The sequence below is a fragment of the Falco cherrug genome, chromosome 5, assembly GCF_023634085.1.
Source record: "Falco cherrug isolate bFalChe1 chromosome 5, bFalChe1.pri, whole genome shotgun sequence".
NCBI classification, from domain to species: domain Eukaryota; kingdom Metazoa; phylum Chordata; class Aves; order Falconiformes; family Falconidae; genus Falco; species Falco cherrug.
Window position 1 is genome coordinate 13693034 of NC_073701.1, and position 19323 is coordinate 13712356.

The window sequence follows — 19323 nt, forward strand, 5'->3', positions numbered from 1 at the left end:
CCGCCCCGCCGCGGGCAGCGTCCGCTCCGCGACCCGCGGGCTCTCGGGGGGGACTTCGCCTTCCACAGGCTTCAAAGACCGGAAAAATAGGGGGCAAGGGCGGCAGGGGTGGGGATGTGGGGGGGTGCTGCATCTTGAATGCCCTCTGGATGTCGGTCGAAGAGTTTTGAAGGCAGCTCCGCGTAAAGTTTTGAGGCTCTTGGAGAAATGATTTTGCAAAAGGGAAACATGGCCTGTCTAAGAATCCCTAATAAAACAGTGGGGATGGGGAAAAAACCCCAAAACTATTAGATCGGGGAGGGGGGGGGCGGGAAAGAATAAAGGGCATTTAAATACAAGGGAAAGAGTGTGAAAGGAAGACTCAGCATTTTAAAAGGACAAATTGTTCATAGTTAAATATCAGGGAAAATGTAGCAGAAGCGGTCTGGAGGGCTGGGTGCCTGCAAGAGCCGGAGCATTGGTTATTAAAGAATAAAACGTGAGGAATGCGGGGGGAAAGGCAGAGCGAAACCGATCAGCAGGGTGAGATAGCGGAGGGCGGCGGTGGGGTGGGCAGCACGGGGGGCCCGGCGTGAGCCTCCCCACAGCAGGGCCCTGCTCTGTCCCGCTTGGCTCCCGCTGGCCCTTCCCAGGGACCGGCTTGGGATCCCCGCGCAGAGCCCCCAGGGCACCCCGTTTCCGAGAGCAGGGTGGGTGATGGCAAGGTGCGGGCAGCGCTGCCTGTGGGAATCATCTAAAAATGACCTGCGATTTCACACTGCATCTCTCCAACCACGGCAGCCTGGCTGGGCTTTCAAAAATCCTTTGTGCTCTCCGTCAGGATAGATACTTTACGATGAAGTTCTGTGTTCAGCCTCTTTTGCTTGCTTGTCACTGCCTGCTTTCCTTTCAGCCTTCACTGGTGTGTGTTTAGCCGATTCTCTTTGAGAGACGCCTGGAGCTATCTGTGCTTACTGTTACTACATGTATATAAATGTATGTATAGAAGTGGGCATAGGTGCATGGGTTTATCCATATCTATATAATTTACCACAGCCCACAAACGTGTATTTGAGTGTTATTTAAGCGTGCATATGCATGTAGATATATGCCTTCAGACAGGCACACATTGTGTAGTAGACTGGAATAGATAATTCCACAGAACACAGGAATAAACTGAGCAGCTCAGAGATCAGTGAGGAAGAAAGAAAAGACAGACGAAAGAAAGACAGACAGAAAGAAAAGGAAGCCTTGCATGACTGTTAGTGTCTGAACATGAAGTGAGGTTTTGTCTTGCCAGTTAATCTCCCTAGGAGCAGCAAACTGAGTATCCTAAACTCGTGTTAAAAGCCAAGTATATGTGTTTCTTAAAGGAGGAAGAATGTTTTCTTACTGTGGAGTGGAAATGAATTCAAATCCAGTGACAGGCGCTTGTGTACAGCAGGTTCGGATGGCCAAAGAGAAATAGCCTTGACACACACAGACACATCGCCTTTTAGCCTACGGAGCTGTAAGCAAACGGGGGTTAACGCCTGCCTCTTTTTGATTAGAAAGCAAAAAGAAAAAAAGAAAAAAAAAGTTTTAACAATCTCTTTTGCGAAGTCCGTACATTGCAATTCCAGCCGCGTTACCATACTAGAGGAAATGAAAAAATGCTTCGGTTTCAGAGGACGAGTCCTTTATTTCCCTTACTGGATACGTTTCTTGTGTTTTTCCCAACACTCCGGCTTAAGGACATGCCTTCTGAAACACAAACACACGCATAACTCACACATGCACATGCACACAGACAGATAAGATATGTATTAGATCCTGACACATCGGGGTGGGGGGAAGAGCAGGAGAGAGAGAGAGAGAGAGGGAGAGGAAGAGGGGGAGAGAGAGAGATCCTCCTACCTGGAGCCATAGATTGCAAGATACGTAGTGCTACCTGGGGAAGTCAGAACAAGTAAAAACACATTGAACTTCAGGGCTCTATGAGGCAGTTGATCAAGATCAGTGCTTGCTCATTTTTTCCCTCAGACTGTCTGTCTTGGGCTTTTGTTTTACCGTTTTGAGCAGCTCTTTCTATTTTTTGCTCCCTCTCTAGTTTTAATATTGGAGCCGGTTTCGGTCACTATGGCTCTGGGAAGAGCTGCTTGTCTGCACGGTGTGGATTTTTTACAGTTCGGCCGGCTTTGCTCCTGGGTAGCTTCAGCAATGCTCTTGACTGGGATTTAATCGACAAGATCAGTTCGACTTTTTGTGCAATTTTTTATGGCTCAGTCCATTCTCTAGATCATGCACAGAAACTTTCGGAAGTGGATTTTCTACGTGTTTCTATGCTTTGGAGTCATCTATGTCAAATTAGGGTAAGTCCTTGTGCACGACAAATCTCCTTGGCTTTTGGGTCACGCTATTACAGAGTTGCGAACAAAATGTCGCAAAGGAAAAAAAAAACAAACAACCAACCCAAGAAGAAGAAGGAGGAAAAAAAAAAGGTGACGATTTCTCTCTCTCTCCCCACCCCGCTCCCTTGGGTGTCCCAGCGGTGGCAGTCCCCCGAAGCACCCCCGTGTTTCTTCCAGGTCCCGGGGCAGCGCGGCGGGCGATGCCCGGCTGCGGGGCTGCCCAGCGACGAGGCGCTCCGGCAGCGCTGAGCCTGGAGGGAGTCGGTCGCGGGTGGTGACGGATCCTTTTATTTTGTACTGTTTAAGCGAACTTAAATATTATCTCTGGCGTACAGAACCCTCAGCGGAAAAAAAAAAAAAAAAAACAACCAAAAAAACCCACAACAAAAAACACCAACCAAAAAGCAAAAAAAACCAAAAAACAAACCAGCCTGACAGAGAGCTGCTGCTGCTGGGACAATAGAGCAGAGCTGAAGTATTAAAAGGCGAAAGGGGCGGGAGGAGGGGAATCCCTGCTCTGAACCTGCACTCAGGGATTTGTTTTATGCAGGCCTAGACACAATTTGCGTTTCTATCCATCACACGGACGTGTTGAAATTAACTTGACAACTGGTCCGGCTGCCTCCGCGCTGAAGGGCCGGCGAGCCGAGCGGGCTCCGCCGGAGGGAGCGGCTGGGGCCCGCGGGCCGGCTGGCAGCGGGGGCTCCCGGGCAGCCCGCTGTTTGCTCCTCGGTATTTGATCACCGCGATGGAGATCGCTCTGTTATTTTAGTTGCCAAGTTTCTCCCTCTGCCTCTCCCCCCCCGTACCTGTATGCCCTTATTAATATTGCTCGTCGCAGTAGGCTGACTTGAGTTGAATTTCCACATTCCTGAGCCCCAGCCGAGTCCTTACCTGTCGAGCTACAAACTCTTTAAAGATCCTCTCTTTGCATAGCTGCGGGATTTTTTTTTTTTAATGATCAAGAATGCATAAGGTGAGTTGCAATCCAAAAACGCTCGCTTCCCATCTTGGAAATCAATAGGGGGAAGAGAGGGGGAGCCAAAGGGCAGCCCCCAAAGGCGGGATTGCGGGGGCAGTTCCTCGGAGGGACGGGCAGGCCGGCCGGCAGCACGGAGCAGCGGCCCGGCCCGGCCCGGAGCGGGAGGGCAGCGGCGCAGCCACAAGCGGGGAGCTGCCTGGCCCTGCCCGCCAGGCCGCCGGGACCTGCTGGGGGTGGCAGCCCGCCTGCCCCGCCGCCGCCGCGGGCTCTGCTCCGGACACGGTGCGCGGCGGGGAGAGCCCCGGCCCCGCTGCCAGCAGCCCGGGCAGTGGCGGAGAGGAGGGGGCTGGCGGGGGAAGGTAGGGAATCTGCCACGGGGAGCACGCCAGAACGGAGGATTAATGTTACACCGGGGTGGTGGTGAAATTAAATCGTGCTCCTCGGGGGTGAGAAGGGAAGCGGCGCTGCCCAAGCAGGGTCGGTGACCCGCCCCGGGAGCTCCCCCAGCTGCGGGCAGCAAGGGCAGGGCTGCCTCCTTTGCAGGGCGCCGCCGAAAGCCAGGGGCTGCCTCCCGGAGGGTCCCCAGCAAATCGCTCGGCGGGCACCAGCCGGATTGCACCCCTCTGTGTGTTTACTTACTCATTTATTTTCGGCGCGGCTCTCGGCCCGCCCCCACAGCCGCAGGTGCCGCCACAGGGGCCGGCGGAGTGCGGCGCTGCCCCGCCGGAGACCCGCGGAGGATGCGCGGGCGCGGAGGGGGCGCGGGAGACGCCCCCACACTGCCCCCTGCCCTGCCCCGCCCCCGGTGAGAAGCCCGCGCCCACCCCTGCCCTGGCAGACACCCATGCCCGGGGGTCACCCCAAATCCTGCCTGCTGGAGGCAGGAGGGTGTTTCGGTGCCCTAACCTCTGCGGGGCTAAATACCTGCGCCGCCCTTTGTCGTAGCTGTGGTCGACAGCGATGGGCTCTGTCGTCCTCCCGGCTCAGTCTGGCAGGGGTTTGGATGAGAAGTGAGTTTGGTGAGGCTGTGTATCCATAAATGAAGCGATGACGGGGGCACCCCATCTGCTTCAGTAGCTGGAGGACTTGGTACAACGCATCCCTCGCAGAGAGGCAGGCGAGCTCAAAAAAAATCTTTGTAAAGTAAGGGTAATGATATTGCTGTTCTCTTTCACTGCGGTTTTATTTTTAAAGGGAACGGAAGATTGGGCACATGTTGCAGCCTGGAAAGCAGATCTCTTTTCGAAATTGATTGTGGCTATTTTAGAAGGGGATTCAGAGCAAAAATCACAAGAATGCTGTTGGACTGAGCCTGGAAGTAAAACTGAGTGGACAGCAGGAACAGTAAAAGCCCTTACAGAAACCCTATCAGATCCATCACCGTGCCTGTAAGGTGATGAGGATACTTCACTTTCTCTGAACAATAGGAGATAAATTTGCTCTGAGATCCAGGGCTACTTCTAGGTTAGGCATGTGGGATGCAATTATTTCCTCTTTCATCAGCCACTGGAACTACCATTTTGTTGAAACCATATCCTCTGAGTGTAATGATACCTTTTCCAGTGAGCTTTTTGCATAGAAAAGGCGGAGGGTGGGGGGTGGAGGAGATGAAGTCAGATAAAACGTAGTTTGTCTTCCAGTGCATTAGGTTTATTTTGCAGCCTGAAGGAGAGAGCCATTGTGTCAGCTGTAGCAAAGAGGTTAGACTTGGCAGACTTTTTTTTCTCTCCCCTTTGCTGCGGAGCACGTGTTCACGTCTTAATAAAACGTGCTAAAAGCTCCACTTGCAGTGGCAAACATGAGACAGAGGGGCGAGAAAATAACGCAATACATTAAGTATTCACCCGGCTGTTGAACGGGGCGAGGGGTGTCCCATGGGGTGACACGTAAAGAAGCCGCTATGTCCAGTTAGGAGGAGAGAGCAAGATCCCGCTCAGGTAGTCCTTCCTCTCAGGGAATTCCCGTTGTTCCCATTTCTATTCCCTATCCTCGAGTTTGCTGGAGAGAGAGAGGCGTGAGGTGAAGCATCCCTTGATATTTCTGTCGATGACGTTTTCATTCAGGCAGCGAAGCGTAACCCGTCTGCAACCTGCTTACTCTCTGTATCCTCTCGCGAAAATAGATCACACCAAATATTGACCTCGGCTAGCAGCGGGATTAAAACAGAAATATTTCCTGCGAAGATTGCAGAGCACTCGGCTCCAGTTTAATTAATAAATACGTCGGAAGTTAAAAACCACAGCTGTACCACAGATGCAAGTGACAGCGGATGCGCTGGGGATGAGTGATGTGACCTTGGAAAAGACGGAGCCGAGGGCAGTGCTCGGATGAGGGCTCTTGGGGCAAACCCCACCCTTTTCTTCTCTGTCTTCTCTGGAGGGAATGAAGGGGGACAGCCGGGCAGCGCTACGGGGAGCGGGAGGACCCCCTTCCCCCGCGGGGCGGAGGTCAGGGTGCGGTTGGTGGGATGCAGGTGGTGAGAGCCGGCGCTGCCCAAGGGAGCAACGGAAGGCGCCGGCACCCCTTCGGGGGGCGGCGGGGATGTTTCCCCCGGCCCCGTGTGGCAAAGCCGAGCGGAGCCAGGGGCACACAAGGCTGTGGGCGCCGGACCCCCCGGCCCACCCTGGCGAGGCCGGAGCACGCCATTCCCTCTCGCGACTCCCAGGGACGCGGCGGCAGGGAACGGGCCAGCCAGCCCCGCTCTCCGCCCCTACGGCGAGGTTCGCCTTGTCCTTGTGGCGTTTACAGCACACGCCAACGAAATCCCGCTCCCCTCGTCCATCCCCGGGGCTGTCCGGCCGCGGGGAGCCCCGGCGCCCGGCCCAGCCCGGCCCGCCCCCCCGGCCCCGCGGCAGGCAGCGGCTGGGGCGCAGCCTCGACGGCGGGCACCACGTGGCAGCGTCGGGAGCCCCGGCGAGGCCGCGGGGGCCCCGGGAGGAGACCGGCAGGATTTACGCTCTGACCCCCGGACAGTGCGGCTACGGCACCGGGGCTGCCCGGCACGGTCCCCTCGGCGGGACGCTGCGCTCCCCGGCCCCTCCACGGGCATCCTTCGTTGTGCCGCTGCCGCCGCCTCTCCTCGCCCTCCCCGCCAGCCGGACATCCGCTCATTTTAAGAGACTCATCATTGCCCCCCTTTCTCTCCCTTGGGACGAGACTTGCAGCTCGGTGAGATACAAGAAATACTCGGTTCCGACCAGAAAGGAGTCCGGTGTGCTGCCTACCGGGCGTTACCTTCCGAGCTCTTACCGGCTTCCGACGGGCTCTTGCACCGGACACTCTCCAGGTTTGGGGTAAGAAGGAAACCGCAGCAGACAGTTAGAAGAAGGAAAGAAAGAAAGAGGAAAAAAAAAGAAAAAGAAAAAGGAAATACTTCATTCATGCTTGCTCTGGTTCATCTGCCCGACTATGGTGTCAGCAACCATTTCAGTGCCGTTGTGCCTCTGTTTTGTCCAAAATACACGTGTTTGTGGAAGAAGGAACGACAGATGTTGAAATGTCCGTATTAGGTGTTACCAACAGTACCCTCGCCTCCAGTGCCACACCATTTTATTGAAGGGAATATACTCGGCTTCAATCAACAAAACAAGTGCGCTTCTCGGTACCCCCGGCTGACATACATATAGAAACCATTTGGATGGAATTTAGCAGGTTATTCTTATCATCATCATCATCACTATTAATTTTCCGACGTAATAACCGGCCCGTGGTTTTAGAATAAAATTTAACTTTCCGAAAAGAAACGGCACGATTTGGTTTCTTTTATACAAGTTGCCTTCCCCTACACAGCTAAGCTGTGGATAAAACCAGCTTCGACCCGAAAATTCTGGAGATTGCTAAACCGTCTTCGTTTCAGCTGGGCTGGGTCAAATTCTGCCCGCACCAGTTCGAAGGTTTCCAGCACCAGCATTCACATTGCATTTTTACAAATGACTTTATTATTATTATTATTTCTTTCCCCCAGGCACATCTTTAAAAGCAGATGCACATTTAAAAATATATCCGAAGCCGAACAAATGCTAGAAATAAAACATCAAAAGTGGCTACCCGTTCTCCCAGTTCACGTTCAGCACAGCTGCCCCAACCACAGCCTGCATGCCTGAGAGGAAGAACGGGCATTACAGGAGATACACATCTATGTGTCTATATATATGTATACATACGCACACGCACACTTGAAGAAGTATAAATACGACGGTTTTAGAATCTTACATAATTATAAATAAGACGATTCTGGGATGTAAATAATCGTTGAAAGGCTGAAGCTTCTGTGTCTTGTTAACCGAGATCAGCGTTTCTCAAAAGGACGTTGACTGTCCCAGCGTCTGTACTGAACCTGTAGATGAAAGTGGTTAAATGAAACCAAATCCCGAAAAGATTTTTATCGCATATTGGGTGGCAGACAACGTTTTTACACCAGATCTGCAATTCCTATTCTGTCTGAAGGAATATTTCGTTGTGTCACGGAGGCAGCAGCACCCATGTACTGGGACTGGTTAGCTGGAGGAGGTGTTCCCAGGGTTTTTGGTAGAGCTCTTGGCCAAGAAAACTCCTTGAGTCATTAGTCGATTAACCTGAGACGAACATTTAGAAATCCTACGGACCGAGGAGCCTTCGGAGCCTGGTTTTTGCTCATTTCGGCTGCATTTGTGTTAAATTATCTGCGGTGCACGTTTCGCTTTCGGGGTTCATTTTCAAACCCTAGCCCCGGCATCCGCAGCCCACGTCTTTCCACCATCTCTCCCACCACTAAAACTTCTTTTTTTCTCCCTCCGAAAAAAAAAAAAAAAAAAAAAAAAAAGGACAAAAGCGCACGAGGCAAAGAGGAAGAGCGACCGTCTCCTGCACAGTTGGGGCTACGCGAGGCGAAGGGCTCCCGCCCGCCGGAGCGGGACGGGTCGAGCATCCCTTCCCCCGGGGCGCGCCTCCGAGGGGCCGGAGGAGAAAAGGCAGGGAGAGGCAACTAACCTGCCGGGAAACGCCTCTTCGGGCTGGCATCTTCTCAGGAAGGAGAGAGGGAGAGTGAAGAGAGGAGACGACAGCTCTTCCTGCCGGAGAGGCGAGAGGTGCGGGGCCAGGGCGCCCTCCGCTCGCCCCCTACCCCGGCTGCTTCACACCAGTCCTCTCCCTCCCCTTCCCTCACGCGAAATTCAATCTCGCCAGGAAGCTACGCGTGTACATGTCTTTATTTCTCACTCAGGCGGGCTACTACAACAGATACGCTTTTTTTTTTTTTTTTTTTTTTGGATAGGTTCCCCTGAAACCGGAGCTTAATTTTCAACACCGGGGACAACGACAGCCAAACCCCTGCGAGGCTAGAGGGCCGGTGGAACCCTTCAGGGGAACTGGGACAACCGCCCATAATAAAGCAATTAACCGAGAGCGGAGCTGGGAGCTGCCAGCTCCTTCAGGATCTCTCCCGGCGAGCTGAGAGGGTGCCACGGCTCGCCGAGCGGAGGGGGGGCTGTCACAACGCCCCGCGGAGCCAGGCGTGCGGAGAGGGCTCCGCCAGGGCGCACGGATTCATTGCATCCCGGGCTAGATCAGTGTCTCTCCATTGTCATCCTCCCCTTTAAAAAGAAAGAAAGAAAAAAAAAAACCAACAAAAAACCACGAGAGAGAGAAAGAGAGAGAGGGAGAGGGAGAGGGAAAGAAAAAAAGTAGGCGGATTGCAATGACTGACTGCCCAATGGCAGCCCCGAGTCTCAGGAGAGTTACAGAGAGAGGGAGAGAGAGAGAGAGAGAGGCACTTTCTGCCATCCAAATCCCTTAAACCATCCTCATTCCAACACGAGAACCCACTGTAACAACTTCCAACCACTGAGACATGACAGGCAGGAGCCCAGAGGCAGCAGCAGCAGCGAGAGCAGCAGCAGCAGCATATACTCTGCACAGGGAGCAGCATTAGCACCAGGGGAATACTAGACACAACAATACAAACAAACAAACAAACAAACAGACAAAGCCCCCCCAAGCCCAAGGGACTGGATTCCAACTCAGATTCAAGCCACAGCTGACACCAAAAAGGGTGGGGAATTACGACCAGGGGGGGCCAGAAAGGAATAACCAAGGAAGCGAACTCCAAGAGTGTAAACGGGATTCAGCCATGATCCTTTTTTCATCTCGCAGTGTGTTACTCTCAGTGTATTACCCTCAGATTTTCCTCATCCTTACCAGTGGGAGTTACCTGTAAGTGATCCAGATTTTTTTTTTTTCTCTTCTCAAAATACTGTTTGAAATGACCCCGCTAGCAGCTACCTAGGGGCAATGCGCAAAGCAGAGGGAGCCGGGAGAAGCCAGCACGGGCGGCAGCTCCATGCAGTGCGTGGTGGTGAGGATGGTGGTGGCGGTGGTGGCGGCGGCGGCGGAGGTGCTGTGCCGGTGGCGGTGCCGGCGCCGCCGGTCGGACTTTGCCGGGGGAAGGTGCACACCGCCAGGTAACTCCCGGGGTTGCCCCGCCGGCGAGGCCGGGGCCCGGCGTGCCCGCAGCGGGGGCGGCGCACCTTGGAGGGCGGCGGGGCAACGGGGCACTGAGCGGCCGGCGTCTCCCCTGGGGACTCCGACCCCGACTCCTCCTCCCGCCAGACCGGAGATGGGCATCGCTTCGCGCTCGCCGGGGGAAGCGTGTTTCTGCGCGGAGATCCCGAGGAGCTCGGGGGTGCTGCAGCCGGCGGCGAGCGCCTCAGCCCCGCAGCCCGGGGAAGAGCCCCCGGCCGCGGAGGCGCTTGCTAGCCGGCTGCCTTTGCTCCGGAGGGATCTCCAGTCCCGCGGTTAGAGCTGGCTCCAGGACCTTTTCCTTGTGAGGAAGGGGGTGGAGGTAGGGGTGGGGGAAATGAGAGTCGGTGGGTGGGACTGCAAGGAGTTTCGGTCTCTTTTTTTTAATATCTATATCTGTATCTAACGTTGCGGTGGATAAGTAGCGGCTGGGCTAGTCCGTGCGGGCTGCGGAGAGAGTGTCCGCCGTCGTGCTCCTGCAGGTCCCCCGGCAGGTCTCTGTCCCCGCCGGGCGCCGCGCTAGGGTGGCGGGGGTGGCGGGCCGGGGTCCCCGCGCCGGCCAGCCATGGTGCCGAGGGGAGCCGGGCTCGGCCGAGGCCGCCAGCCGGAGCCCGGAGGGGCTGCCGGGGAACTGTCAAGGGCTTCTGCGCTCCGGGCGAGACCTGACCAGGCTGTGGGGCAGCCGTGGGGCGAGGAGGGCGCTGGGGGCGGCCGGTCCCCCGGACGGTGGAGCCGGCTTAATGCAGGGACCCTTCTCCCTCCCTCGAGCATCTCCCCACGCCGGAGCCCGGCGTGCCCCGCCGCGCCGGCGCTCGGGGATCGGTCCCGGGGAGACTCCGGGGAGCGCAGCGGGGGTCCGGGTCCGGCCCGGGGGCCCGGCGGAGGGGCTCCCCTCGGCTCGGGCGAGCTGGGGTCGGTGATGTGGAAAACCCGCCTCGGTGTTCCCGGCCTCACATTCACCTCGGCTGCCGGGTCCGGGCGGATTTCCCTTCTCTCCCACCCCCGCACCGAGCTCAGAGTTTTTTGCACCCCAGCGGGTGCAAAATTTGAGCTCCTGCCCCTGAACTGGATGTGCATCTATATATACGAATCTTTTCTTTTTTCCCTTTCTCTATGCATGCACAGGAACACATGCACATAGACAAGCACGTGTGCGTGTGTTCCTCCGTGTGTGCGTGTGCGTATTTTCTGTGGGCTACGGATAAATATAATCCACCACTATGGAAGAAAAGTAGGAATAAACACACCCATAAAAAGAAACTAAACGCCTATTTCTACATTCTTAATTCTTAATGAAATGCACATGCCTTGCCTACCGATTTTTAAAGGCGCTTGATTTATGGAAGCACGTTAGGTTTAATTCAGCCAGAGCCGCCCGTTTCTATTCACGGGCGGGATATGTCTGCTGGTAGGTGACCAATAGCTTGTAAAAAAAATTGCAGGGCTATCTTTTTTTTTTAAGCAGGAGGAAGAAGTCGTAATAAATAAATAAATACACCCTTATAATATAAGCGTAGCCATATTTTTCTCAAAACCGTAGGAAATTACTATCCTACAAAGTTTTCCTTCTATAAATAGTTCAAATCTTAAAACAAAAGTTTTAAACCGCACACCAGATGCTGGGATGCTAGTGGTTTCCCTTGCTGTGTGACATAATTATAAGGTCCGAAAGCAAAAGCTATAGAAGTATAATAATAATACTAAGGCGACTGCTGAGGGGAAATACAAGGGAAGCAATGCCTGCTTTATTTAGAGCGAACTGCTTGGGGATCTTTTGAGCGCTGCTCCGCGACAATGAGAAGTTGTTGCGGGTAAATAATGCTCCCTCGCCTTTCCCTGTGCCATCCCCGGTTCATCCCCTCAGCGGCAGGTCACTCGGAGCTGGACCCGCGGAGCCGGAGCCGGGTTGGCTATTGCAGCCCAGCAGAGCAGAAGGGAAAGGGATCAGAGGTGAAACCCAACAAAGCGGAGCCCCCAGGCAACGCGCACCTCCCTCCATCCATCACTCCAGAGGGACGGAGCCGGTTGCCTCCCCGGGAGACAGCAGCGCACCCGGGGCCGGCGGGCAGAGGCTGGCCGGCCCTCTCCCCGCTCTGCCTCCGTGCCACCCGCGGCCCCAGCCCCCGGCCCAGCCCCCGGCCCAGCCTCCGGCCGGGCTCGCCCATCTCGGCCGTGTCCTGCCCCTGCCGCCCCCCTGCCGTGGCCCCCCGGGCGCGGGAGCAGCGGCGGGGACAGCCGGGCACGCTGCGATGCTTCGCCTCGCTCCCGTTGGAAAGTTAAAAGAGAGGAGTTATTTCAGTGCCTAATGGATAGTAGCCTAGCGAACTTGTGGTGTTTATCTTGTGGGTAAATATACTTCTCTGGCTTACTAATGGTAGCTTTTGAAGATTAAAGCATAGTAGAGCCTGTTCGAGCATTATCTTCTGGTGTCTGTTTCTGCTACCCTCGCTCTCTGGAGGGGAGGATGCTTCCCAAGCTGCTCTTTAGTGAGCTCCCATGGACTGTCAATAGTTATGTTAATTTTGCCCGAGATCTCTATCATCTTTGGGCTACGGGAGCAACTCCTCGGCTTCGGAGTTGCTGGTCCTTCAGGGACAGAGATGAAACTACCCGGCGCAATACTTAGCGGACGAGCGAACCGAGCGCAGGGTGTCTGTGCTCCATCTCTCACTGCGTGTGAGGCGGGGCGGGGCGGGGGGGCACGGCTCAGCTCCGTTATCCCGCTAGGAAAGCTGTAAAGCAAAAATCCCATCGTGATGAAAGTGGGTTTTCAGAGTGAAAAAGACAATGATAAAATGAAATGTCATTTTAGGAATGAAAAAGGCACCGGGGCCTCAGTGTTCTGTGTGCACTAGCTGGGAGGAAAGTTAAGTTGGAGTAGACTGTATCCAAAATTAGTTTAAAGAACCAACTCCTTTAAAAAGCTGATTTCTATATTGTAGGTATGCTATCTGACAAAGTAATCTTCTTCGGTGCAATTGCCTACTAACCTTTGGCCCGCTGAGACACTGTAAACATTTTTACAACCAGAAGCAATTAGTGTCTGACTTGCTGAAAAAGAAAATTGACTGCAGCTAGAACAGCTGGTAGTAGGATGATCTATGCATTTTAATGCTCTGGACATATTTTGTTTAATTTATATTTATTTAATTATTTATATTTATATTTAAAATATAAACCTGACATTTAATAATATTGATGTAATTAATATAAATGTCTAAACCCCAGGATTATATATAACACTGTCTGGCACTGTTTCTTGCAGTGCGTCTTTCAGTATGCATGTGTCTGTACACATATACATATTTAGCTTCTTCTAAGGAAGATGGTGCTACTCTAACTTTCCATTTGTGTACTCCTTTCACTGTTCATCTTCTTTAGGCATTCACCAGCACTTATGCATTCACCAGCAGCACAAGAGTTGGTTCTTAAGAAGCTTATTTTGGGGATTATCTGCTGGCATATAGACAGAGTTAATTCAGTTATTGGCTATAAAGCGATTTGGAGTAACTCATGAGAGAGTGTGTGTATGTAGTAATAGCAGCATAAATCTTCAAAGCGTCTGTGTATTCTAACACCATAATACAGCAAATAATTTATATTAGTGAGCAGATATTACTGACTGGTTAGGAAATACAGAGGGAGAAAAATCCTCTGCACGTTTTGCACCTGTTCTGCAGATGCTCTCATGTCCTTACAATTTCACAACCTTTACAACAGGGCTTCCCCACACTCAAGGGGAGCGGGTTAGAAGAAACACGTATTTTTCATATGCCTACAGGGGAGTACTCATGCCTAAATCCCTAAAGATTAGGACTGCTGGTGACAGTCCCCAGAGTTTGTCTCCTGACGTGTGTAGTGCAGGAGGGAGCTGCAGAAGCAGAACACAGCCAACCTGCTCTGCAGTGCAGAGCCTTCAAGGGAAGGGCAGGCACAGCTTTGCTGTTCATATCAACCAGAGTGACTGATGCTCCCACATTAGCTGATACAGTCAGAGCTACACTGGTTGGTCCACTCTTCCCATCCCCATTAGATCGAGGCTGTATTGACCTCTGTGATAGAACTGTTTGCTGTGGGAACAGGATTGTCTCTGGCTCAGTCACTGGACTGTGATGTAAATCCATCATTTCCCTGCTTTTGCACCTTGTTCATCTTACAACTGAGACTCTGTACCCTTTAGGGTGGGTTTGCTCTCTCAGCTTCTATTTGTGTACTGTCCCATGCCCGAGGCGAGCTCTGTGGAGATCCTTAGCTACTCCTTTTACATGGTATTGTAATAATAGTAGTCTATAAGAGGATTTGGAACGGAACTTCAACTTTACTGTGCCCCAGTGATGTGTTGGCTTAGAAACAGAACAGATGAACCTCCAAAAGGTATTGATTGTTCTCAGGATCACCTAAAGCTAATGCTTTTGCTCAGCAGAAACAAGGAAGATAAAGAACATTTTCATGCTGGGCTGCCAAAATCACTGTGAGCTTGGCTTACCTGCCTGATACAGGCTATTTTCCTATACTGAAGCAGCCACACAAAGATGGGAGAGTGATTGTGATATGACTTCTTGGTAGCTCTAGAAGATAGAGTACACCATTTCTTGGAGAGACCCAGACTAAAATTCCCTGTCTGAAACCACAGAGCTTTGGTGTATCTGTGACTGGCCACCCTGCTCCCTGCCATGAGCTAGGCCAAGCATTCAAGTTCTGAATATGCTTGAATCCAAATGCATTTGGATGTAGGCAACTCTCTTAATCCTTTGTGGCAAACAGGTTCTGGCAATTAGATGTCCAGCATGCTTTCAAATGGAAAAAAAGTAATGACTTCAGTAATTATAAGGAAAGATGGAAGCATCTAGAATTTGTAGGATGACAGTATGGAATTATTACATGTGTTGCATTACTAACATAATGTAACAAGTGGGTATAAAGCAACATGAAATATTCAGATGAGTAGGTAAGATTAAATGCAGATATGCTTGCATATTAAACAAAGAACAAGGCTAATCCCTCAGAAGACAATCTTTCAAAGGAGGTGTTAAAGAGCTAAACAAAGCAAGCTGCAATTATACAGTTAAGACTGATAAACACATTTTATGCAATGGAAAAAATGCACCACGTGTACCTGGCAATGTGGCATGCTAAAGGTAGAATGGTGCCAGGTGTTTTCTTAGTGCATGGGACTGTGTAATTTGGACCAAAATGCTGTCAGAGAGATTCCTAACCTCCAAAATACAGTTTAACCCTCTACTCCTCCCAAGTTACCACAAGCATCAGAAAGCTGGGACCAGCTACAGACCAAAGGAGATCTGCAGATGTGCTGACACCATGCGTTACAGAACTGGTTAATGTTGCAAGCCTGATTTCTTCAGCCTGTAACCTTTGCATGTCATTTTACCCTCAATGGACTCTCATTGGTGTCTTTCATGCATGATGGCATAACACCTCTACCTGCTAGCTACCTGTCAGATGGCTTTTTGCAACTCCAGGTTCACCTGCCTGCTTGATTCTTCTCATTGTTTTTGGTCTTTCCTCCTTGATGCTTCACTGCCTTCCTGTACAGCATTACCCCAACCTGCCCCAGGTATATAACTTCTATAGCATTACAGCAGCACTCTACATAGAAGAGTTGTATGAGGACCAGTCATGAGAACCATGACCAAAATATCTACACATGAAAGCAGAATCTCCACGACTTCTGGGTTCTGAGACTGTGCCATGCACATGTGAATACCCTGGCAATAAGCTGAACCAACTTGTCACCAAAAGCTTTGGATTTAGAAGCCCAGAATTACTTGGGAGGCTAAGACAGACCAGGAGATCAGACACAGGAGCGCCCTGGAAGAAAAGCCAAGGAAGGCAGGTTCCTGGAGAATGCCTTTCAGTCCTTTAAAGGTTCTTAGCATCCTCTCCTCTTTTACTTTCCCTTCAATCCTCCCCCAAAGGTAAAAGGATACAGTTTCCCCCCACTGTGGAGAGTTGCATAGGACTTGCTGGCTACTTCTTGTCAAGACAACTCCTATGTGTTTGCTTTTGCCACAGCACATGCATAAGGAGTGTTGCAAATACTTCAACTAGAGCAAACTTGAAGATACAGAGACTTAGAAGTGTTTTCTCAGTGAATTTTTCTGCCCATATGCAATATATTTCTGTGACTTCTCTCTTCTGTTACTGCCTAAATGTTGCTAAGACAAACCCTTAGATAAACCACTGAGTTGTCTTTTCCACACTTTTCCCTCAGACTTCCTTCTAAAAGGCAGTTTTCTTGACAGTGTCATGGAGCTGAAAGTTAGATGCCTCATTCAGTTCTAAGAGAGTATAGGCATCTTTTCTAAAGTTAAGATATTTAAGGCCAAATAATTGCTTTCATCATAAAAAAAAAAATCTTTCTTCCACTAGGACCTGATAGCAAAACGATTATCACATATAATTATTTTACAGAAAATCATATCTTCTTTAGAAAATCTAAAGACAGGTTAAATTAGAAAGTTATTGTATCTTTTTCTAGAAATAGTTTTAATAATGCATATGGTTTGTACCCATGTCATAGTTACAGTTTTGAAGATTTATTTTCTTTTCAGCCTATGCTTGCGGATCGTATTTCCCTCGTGGCAGGAACCCACAAAGGATAAAATTCACGTTTATGCAAAAATCCCACTTAATCATCATGGTGAAATAGTCTTTGTTCCAGCTCTTTGTTCAAGGTCAAATTTCACCCAGAGTTCCTGAGTAATAAGAAAAAACAGGACATCCAGTGGTATTGCAAGTGTGCAAATGAGGGCAAAAGCTAGCCTCAGATGTTTAACATGTTGCAGAATAATTTTTCTCTGTGAAGTGGCACCAAGTCCACTGGCCGCCCTACTGCATATCCCAATTTTTTAATTTGAAGTAGAGCCACCCTTTTGCAAATCAGTGGCATCACTTTCAAAATGGATTGAACTCTAGGGACTTTCCCGGCAGATTTGTGGTGCAAAGATAATGATGATGAGTTGCATCTTCTACCAGCACATACCTGGAATGCCCAAGGCAGGCATTCAAAAATATTTTCTTCTGGACAGCCATCACTGTAGATCTGTGTAGCATTTTGGGAAGCTCTTATATCTTGTCTTTTCATCCCTGAGGGCCTAAGGCTTCTCTCCGTTGGGGTTACGTCCACAGCTCAGCAAGTTAATAAAGCGGGAGCGATGCTGCTGCTCTCAGTGGAGTGACACTGGTGCCAGTGACAGGAGAACAAAAAGTCAGCACAAGCCTTGTTCTTCCAGTATCCGTTTGAGTACAGCCTTGGCCCAGGCTGCCATATTATGCAATTTAAAGGGAATGTGGCCATAGTTTCCGAGAACATACAGCAAAAGAAATATTAATAGGAGGCCATGTCAGACAAAACCCAAAATCAGTTCTATGGGCTACTGAAAGAATCATTATGGCCTCTGGTGAAAGTAAGAGCTGACATAGAAACAAAACCTTATTTATTTTTTGAGGGGAGAAGCACTTCAAAAGCACTGCAGCATTTGCTCATTACGCATTGTGGGGCAGCCCAGCTTTCAGAGCTGGAAGTAAGTGTAAGCCCATAAAGATATAAACCACTATCTTCCTGCAAGTAGGGCCTGGAAAACAATTTGAGGTGTGTTTTATTTGGAATTGTTCAAGTGCTGAAGTACTGGGACTGGATATCATATCCACTCTCCTAATCTGACTGAAGTGAGACATAATTATGAAATGTGACTACTATTTAATAATAGTTTCTTTCATTCAGGGATCATAAGTGAACTAATCCTCCAGTATTCAGGTGAATTGGGCAAGGATCATTTCACTTACCACTTGGGTGGAATGCAGCAGCTGCTATGTAGCGCCCAGCAGAGCTGTATGGACATGTAGGACCAGCGCCAGTCCTGACATCCCTGGCAGCAAGGCAAGAAAGCATCTGAAAAAACCCAAGTGCATCTCTAATTAATCTGGACCCTGGCGAGGGCAGTAGGATAGCCCCTCTAAAGATGATGCTTTTCCATGGTGGCTTTCACTCTGCAGTGAAGACAAAGTCTGAGACTGGACCAACGCCTGGGATGCTGAATAGCAGTATCCTGACTTCTGCCTGCCTCAGTTTCCCACAGCTTTAATAGGGCAATAACAATGCTGGCATGGCTTGGAAGTAGGGGAGGGGCAGGAGAGAGAAAGCTGCCACAGCACTTTGAAAATGGAAAACACGGCGTAAGTGCCACATCATTACTTTCAGTGACTCTTTTCCAACCACAAGCAGCAAAGACAGCATGATTACATCTCATCTGAAACATGGCATTGCTATCACCTACTTCACCCCCACGTCCAGTGCAGTCTCGGGGAGAGGGCAGAGGGAAAATGCTGCTTACCAAAGTTATGAGCATCACTTCTGACAGTGCTTCCTCCTTCCGTGGGAGCCAGGCAGCCACCATAGGCACAGCGAAGCAAGGCTTGGCCAAGGACAGCCGCTGGCCTCAGGGTGCGAGGTGGCTGGTGGCAGGCTGGGTAGCAGGCAGGACATGGTTAAGGGAGTGCTGAGGGGAATGGCAGCATCTCTCATGACTCCTTTGGCTGCTTGCCAGGGAGCCATGTGACTCCTTGGTTAAAAGAGTCCTCTCAACCATGAGACACTTTTTTTTCCCCCTCTGGTTGTACCTTTTCTTTTCTGAAGTTAAAAGAAAACAAAACGTACCCACAAAACTTTCCACATTAAAGTTATATTGTAGTCCAATGACTCAGAGTGAGAAATTCAAGGGGAATGAAGAGGAAGGGGAACATTTCTGAATCAGACCTGTTGTGCTGAGCCTTAAAGGAGAGGAAGATTTTGCTGGATGGAGAACAGCACTGCTGGGTAGCACAGTGAGCAAGGAGCAAAGGACAGGGCTTAAATCTATTCCCTACTGCTGTGGACTACTGCTAAATCTGTCAGGGTAGCCTCAAATCCAGTGGACTATGATGTTACAAAAGGGCTGAGGGTGGGAGTGCAAATAAATATGGCTTCATCTGATTCATGGTAAATTCCTTTTTCTCCACTCCCATGGCCTAAAGGGTACATCACCTAGTTTTACAGTTTTTGGTTGTTTTCATTTATTGGCACCTCTCATCACAGTATCTGAGCACTGCACATAATAATTAGATTGGCACATCCCTAGCAGACTTCCTGGAGTCTTTTGTTCTTCTCCCTTCTCTGTCTCTGGGGAGCTCTGCCTAGGGTAGGTGCTTCTGAGGGGAGGGATGGGGTCAGTTTATTGTTGTTAATGTCACTCTGGTTATGTTGTAAAAGATGTATCAAAGAGGAAGTTCTTGCACTATGACCTAAAGGTCATCAGACTCAGGATTAGTCTAATCTCTGAAAGTTTGTTCCCTAGACAGATCCTTTCGACCGAGAGTAACTTACCTCTGGGCTCAGAGCTTTGTCTTGTGTTTTGTGATCTTCATTGTTCCAGAGGAGCTCAACAGCCCTGGCAGAGGCAGAGGTTGGTCTGTCTTCTC

The 19323-nt window shown here is 50.7% G+C and overlaps 1 protein-coding gene across 1 annotated transcript in view; it reads left to right on the plus strand.

The window, feature by feature from the left end:
* The first annotated feature begins 2245 nt into the window (after nt 1-2245).
* Nucleotides 2246-19323, plus strand: part of WNT7B (Wnt family member 7B) — a 99699-nt gene continuing 82621 nt past the window's right edge. Inside the window, exon 1 of the mRNA XM_005439257.3 lies at nt 2246-2330. Within this exon, the coding sequence (XP_005439314.1) occupies nt 2260-2330 (71 nt within the window). The 5' untranslated portion in view covers nt 2246-2259. The remainder of the gene's footprint in view (nt 2331-19323) is intronic.